The 6646-nt window shown below is 33.1% G+C and overlaps 2 protein-coding genes across 4 annotated transcripts in view; both read right to left on the bottom strand.

The window, feature by feature from the left end:
• LOC106467438 overlaps positions 1-1251 on the bottom strand; it is a 16189-nt gene extending 14938 nt beyond the window's left edge. For all 3 annotated transcript variants that reach the window (XM_022395626.1, XM_022395627.1, XM_022395628.1), the window contains exon 1: positions 807-1251. In XM_022395626.1, the coding sequence (XP_022251334.1) occupies positions 807-958 (152 nt within the window). In that variant the 5' untranslated portion in view covers positions 959-1251. The remainder of the gene's footprint in view (positions 1-806) is intronic.
• Positions 1252-2319: 1068 nt separating this feature from the next.
• The window catches only part of LOC111087779, an 8985-nt gene continuing 4658 nt past the window's right edge, over positions 2320-6646 (bottom strand). The window contains exons 3-6 of the mRNA XM_022395625.1: positions 4664-4953; positions 4340-4473; positions 3750-3874; positions 2320-2412 (exon numbers count right to left, since the gene is read on the bottom strand). Of these exons, the coding sequence (XP_022251333.1) occupies positions 2320-2412; positions 3750-3874; positions 4340-4473; positions 4664-4953 (642 nt within the window). The remainder of the gene's footprint in view (positions 2413-3749; positions 3875-4339; positions 4474-4663; positions 4954-6646) is intronic.

The following is a 6646-nucleotide window of genomic DNA, read 5'->3' as shown; positions in this document are numbered from 1 at the left end:
AAAAAATGACTTTAAGTTTAAAAAAAAATTTTTAATTCTTACCCCATTCAAGCCGTCTCCAACCATTATTAGTTTCAAAGTGGGTTCCTCATCATCGAATTTGTACAGAGTTTATTCTATTAGTATCAGCAATAAAAAGAAGACAATTGTGATTCCACTTTATATTGCACAATTTGAACAAACCTAATTACAGTTACATATTTCATATAATTTCCAAAGAAGTCCTTTGACATTTGCCAATGAAAGGTTGTTACAGGTTTTGAAACAGCCCACTTAAGCACTGTTTAGGTACTAAAAAAGTTAAAATTCACTTCTAGCTGATGATAAAACAGTTTAGTCTTAACCCCAATGACATTATGAATTTCTACAACAGTACAAGGTGTTAATAACCATGTTGTATAAGTTATAACCTCACTCCATTGTTTGTTGAAGTTCAACTTGAACTTGAATGCATATTTGGAATCTTAAATCTTTGATAACACATGCAGTTAAACACAGAATTATTCCAGAATTTGCAGCAGGCATCAAGATTTAGAACTAAAATATCTTGGAAAAGGCAATGGATATTTCCTGGAATAAGAAATGGATTGTCATCATGTTGTGTAAAAACCATAAATGACATGTCTTCATCCCAGGAGTGTCACAATGTCTCTACCCTGAAATGGGACATTAAAATCTGAGGTAATATAGCTGAGTTACTCTTGCCTAATTTTTAGTACTAATGACAGCAATATAAAAAATAATTATTTACGGTGCAATATGCGATTTGATTACATGTAAAATTTAAAGTATGATAATTTTCTTACCCAATAAATCTTGTGCAGCAACATAAATACAAATTATCAGATTTATCTATCTGCAGCTCGATGTCTGCTATAACACACCATGATTCACATCTGCTGTTAAAAAGTACTTCGTCATCACAGTATTCAAGAGTATTACTATTATGTCCAACCATTGTCGTTGTCAAATACTTATCCTAGGTTTGTTAGTGTCACTTAGTTACTAATAGTAATAGTAGTACTAGTAGCAGTACTACTCCGAGTACTCCCAAAAAGAGACAAATATGCAAACTTTTAAACTAGTACTACGTATTTATTAGTTTTAAATATTATTAAATAACGGGATGTTATTGTAGTTTGCAAATCTAATATTTAAATAATCAACAACCGGCATCCTTTAACCTAATACAATGTTAAGACCTCAGTCAAAAGCGCGATTATAGACACACGCTTAACGAATTGGTAAAGTGACATCTTTCTTGTATGAAATGTAAAACAGAAACTATTTATTTTATGATTCAATTTACAAAATTCGTTTCCACTGCTTCTTTCACTATAAAAACTTCACAGAACATGTGCTTATTATAAATCTAATAGCTCAAGAAAAGAATAAGGTTTAAATTTATGATAAAAATTTTAATATGTTTTTCACTCAAACAATTAGTATAGTATTGTTGCGTCATCGAGGTCACGTGACTGGTGTGGCGCCACCTATTTTCTAGAACTATCCTGTACCTTGGCGAATGCTCTAGTACTTACTAGATATAGGGTAGTCTGGTATATAAAAGAGGGTGACAACGTGACGGGACAATAATGTGTGTGTAGATAGTGAGTAATTGAACTGCAGTCACAGGGTATTGTTGAAGTTAACGTTCGTTCGTTATAGTGTTTGTTTTAGCGCGAATATTGAAATTAAGTGTATCGTAAAGTTATATTCGGAAAGAATAAACCAGCTTTATTAAGTAAGGACTTGTGTCGCTAAAGTTTCGTCGGAACGAAGTTACGGAAAATCAATTAACAAACGGAGACGTAACAGTATGTTCCTTTGTTCACAGATGACGGAACTGTAGCAAAGAGTATGGTTAGGGAACGGCAGTCAACTAAAACAATAAATCAATGATTCTTATTTCTGTTTTCTGGATTATTGATAGTTCGTGGGTTCTCTTTAAAAGGTGCGCGATAGTTGATTGAGTGACTACCTAAGTAATGTATTTTTTTTTGTAAAGTGACTTTCATTCAAATTATGTTGTTATTTCACCTGTAATTTTTTTTTTCAAAAGACTCACTTATTCGCGAATTTAAAAGGTAAATCTTTGTTGTGACATGTTTGTCGAATATAATTTGGCGAAATATATTAAATAGACTTTTTTTAACCTTGAATTTTAGCTCTGATTCACAAGCGGGATTGTCTAGAAGAAAGACTCGACACTAATAGGAATACAGGTACACAAATATTTATTCACATAAATAATAAAAATATTGAAAACACTAGCTCACTGTTTCTTTAAATAATGCTTTACAAGCCAGCTCTCACAGTTTACTTCATAGCTCTTTCAGTGACTGATTCTTTTTTGTGTTGAACAGCGCGTATGTCTGACTTTGTGTAGAGTTTCATACACTTATGCCACACCTAACAAACACATATTCACATACACGTAAGGCTGCAACATTTACACATTATTACATACTTTAGCGGTTTTTGACAGACTGACTCAAGCATGTGCATCATCATCATAGTACCCTATATAAACTACTTCAATAGATGACTGTAGTTATGGGACCCCCCAGTGGCATAACGGTATGTCTGCGGACTTACAAAGCTAGAAACTGGGTTTCGATACCCGTGGTGGGCAGAGCACAGATAGCCCATTGTGTAGCTTTGTGCTTAATTTCAAACAAACAAACAAACTGTAGTTATGGTTTGATAATGTGCTGCCATCTGTGAGTGGAGAAACTCAACAGTTTTGAAGATCTTGTGGAATTTATATGAACTAGATATTCAGCCTAAAATTCCATGGGCAGTAATGTTATTCGTACTGTCTCTACTTTCCCTTAATACATAGGACCACATTAAATGGACGTTTTCCGTTACAACCATGGATGGTTGAGCAACTGTATTATCTTAACAGAAGTCGATTCACTCGTGTTGCATGGCTTCACGTGAAAGTAAACATCGGCAACCCCAGCGAAACAAGACTCATTTCTCTGAAAAGTTGCTAAATTCACTCTCTGCTTCGTCTAGAACAAAAACCCTCACTCTTCATATAGACCCCTCACTTTTCATACAGATCCCTCATTCTTCACAGAAGAGTCATACCCCATTAAGAGTATGGAAAAATCCTCACTCTTCACAGAGGAGTAATACCTCATTAAAAGTGTGAAGAAATCATTTTCAAATGAAACACTGGTTTTTATTTGGTTGTGATGGAATATTTTCAAGTAGTAAATTGAAATGTTATGAGAAGCATATCGTTTTCTAGATATTTTACTGACGTTGTACAAGGGGCAGTCATGATGCATGAAAACGTATGCTGTAAGAGCAATAGAGTAGCGCAAAAAGTGGTATCCCTGGGATGAATTTGAAAACCATACAAGTTTTGATTAAGATCTTGAATGTGACTACTTCTCGTAATACTTTGATCATAAAAGTCATACAGAAGTTTGTGGTTCGATATAACAACTTTGAAATTTCATATTTTGAATGTTGCAGTAATTATTATGGGTTATTACCATCAGACCTTCTAAAACTGTTGTTGAGTTTAAAATGTGAAAAGACGTTTAAATACGTGGTATAGAGCTCGTGATGATATTTAACACGAAATTCAAGACGTTTGACATTACTTTTTAGACAAGATTGAATAAAGTTACTTGGCTCAGTAAGAATAGGTTAAACCTATTCTTTAATTTTGATATCTTTGCTTCTTATAGGGTTAACTATATATATTTCTTTTTATTTGGCTATAATACCTTGTCTTGGTTAGAACAGAACACAAAAGGAAGATATTGTTGTTCTATATAAATCTGTAGCATACTTCTACGTCGAAAAAACTTCTTAAGTTTGGCATGAATAAAGTTTTCAGAAGAATTGGAATCTGTAGAATGTTGGGAGATAAATAAAATAAAATAAAACCATTGAAAAAATACAACGTTAAAATAGAACCAACTTTATTTTATCTAGCAATCTTTCGAGCAACTGTTCTTCGCCAGGATTGATATGAAAATAAAGTGAATGACGGTTATATGTTCTCAAAAGTTGCGGGCTCTTATGAATCTAAGAATGTAGACAAACAATGTGCACTTGACAATGGAAAGACCTAAAGAAGCGAAAAAATGTAATACAATATAAACAATATTGTAGGTAAATAAGCAAAAATAATAAAGACAATAATATATATTTATATATATATATGTAATTATACTTGTCATAGAATACTAGTATTAGGAAAGTTAAACATTAAACATTTTAGAGAAGTAAGATATTCCCTAGAACTTAACACGAAAAAAAAGTTCTACAAATAAAACCAAAGCAGATAAGACAACGCCAATAAAGTAAATACAAAAAACTCCTCTGAGGTTTGTCAAATTCCAGGGTCTCGTGGTGGTGTCTGGTGTATACTGACAGAACTTGTGGTAGAATGTTGTATCATCTAACCATTTCTTGAATAAATCAAACTCTACTAGTCGCTGAACACTGAAATAAAGATTTAAAGTTAATTACATAGAAAAAAATATCTGAGTAGGAAAACGAGTATTACATAATTAATATTACTTTTTAAATTATTCTTGTTTTGCTATGAAATGAAATGAAATTAGCATTTTAACATTATATATAGTTGAGTTGTTTCTGAAGCCAAGGAATAATAACCATAATATCATCATACCTTTTATTTATTGAACTCTTGATACAGGCTGTAAGGTCCTTGTTTAAAGGAATACCATAAAACATGTATTCTATCATTTTGTCAGGCGTTCTGAAATGACATCTGTTCTTGCTTTTCAAATGGTTATGCATGAACCACAACAATTCTGAAGACCAACCAAAAACAGCATATGTGCCTGTATCCATTTTTTTAAATTTTTCATCTTCATATAACCTTTTGTATTGCAGAAACGTGTCAGGACTTGATTGAAGCCTTCTCTTCAGATATGCCATGCCCATGAAGTCATCTTTCTAAATGATAAATAAACAAAAACTAAATTTTCAAGTAAGTCAAATATATTCTTGTTTGATTTTCTAGTATAAAACCTAAAATGCATTAGTTTATATAAGTTAAAGTGATTGCTGCTCTGTAGAAACCAGTTAAGTGGTTTTTAATCCTACGTTTGATATGGATCAAAACAAAAATCTGCTGGTTCATAATAACAATATTGTTTCCTTAAACTAGAAGGTTGTAGTAACTTATAGACACAACACGTTTACTGAATGTTGCAGTGATTTACATAAACCGTCCTAGTTCTTTCATCCCAAAGTTTGTATTGATACCTATACAGACTGGTGACTTTATAAAAACGTGTACAACGCTCTATATGTTTGTATGTAAAATGTACACTGATCATGTGATGTGTTAGATGAGACCACATAAGTACAGATATGTAGCCTTATTAGTGTTAATATGTAAGTCAAAGAATAAAAGAAAGAATTATTGGGAATACTTCTGCCACTAGGAAGCTACTGTAGCTGCCAACCGCAAGGGAAAAAACAGCTGTATATGTTTGCAAAGTAGAAAAGATTCAGATTGTGTCACAATTACCTGACCAATTTGTTCAAAAATTGGTCAGGTAATTGCGTCAAAGGTTAGATATCACAAAACTCACATGGCACCCAATAATTTAACTCAAACTTCTCACCCCAGATGCAAAAATTAAACTGAAATAAAACAGGTTTCTTTCATCATACACGTAAGGTCAATTGTCATAATCTGGCTGTGGCATGTAAAGTTTTTTACTGGATATCTGCACAGCTTTCGCAAAATACAGATCATTATCATTCATTCATTTCACCTTCCTCTGATGTTTTGCAGCATTGAGGGGGGGGGACACATGGAATGGTTTCTTGCTCGCTTGTTCGCCTCCTGTATTGTCATGTTCCCAAGGGTGTTAAGGGCACCTTCAATCCACCGTATGTGTGGTCATAATTTTTGATTTTCGTCCGTTTATCTTTATACTGGACGCTTTTTGTGGCTGAGATCCATTTGGGTGTGTCTCCTTTGTTTTCTTGCTGGGCCTGTCACGGCTTCACTAGAGCCCTCTTAGCCCGGCCTTTTTCAGGATGAACTGAGTCGTATTAAATACAGAAATTATCAATAAATTGTTAGTATGGTCTCTAATGTCCTGCAATTAATCCTGTTTTAATTCAGAGTATAAAAATGCACAAATTTTAATATTAGTTCAAAAACTAACCTTTAAACTTCTTAATAATGAAGAATTTTTGGAGAAAACCAGTTTAAGCTCTAGATCGTTCGCTATTTCCTGCAGACTCACACTGGGTTTCCTGGTCACAGATCCAATGATATTCCCATTGAAAATACAGAGAATCACTGTTACAGCTAAAGTGTAGAATCCAAATAAAACTTGCCATGAAGTGGTAAACCTTATGTGTGATGTTCCTTGAAATTCCAAAGTAATCAATAAAATGTTGTTTCAGAAAAATGTTATGAAAACTGCATTACAAGTATTAAAAAAGTTTTAAAATAAATGCAATACATACATATATATATATATATATAACATACTACTTAGGCTGGCAAGATCTCCATATATATATATATATTGTTGCGTCAGCGAGGTCACGTGACTAGTATCACGCCACGTCATTCTCGAACATTCACGTCTTTTCCTTAAATCTCGTGATCCTTCTAGATATA

Source organism: Limulus polyphemus, unplaced genomic scaffold, assembly GCF_000517525.1.
Source record: "Limulus polyphemus unplaced genomic scaffold, Limulus_polyphemus-2.1.2 Scaffold2617, whole genome shotgun sequence".
In the NCBI taxonomy this organism is placed as follows: domain Eukaryota; kingdom Metazoa; phylum Arthropoda; class Merostomata; order Xiphosura; family Limulidae; genus Limulus; species Limulus polyphemus.
This window is presented reverse-complemented; position numbering and strand designations above follow the sequence as displayed.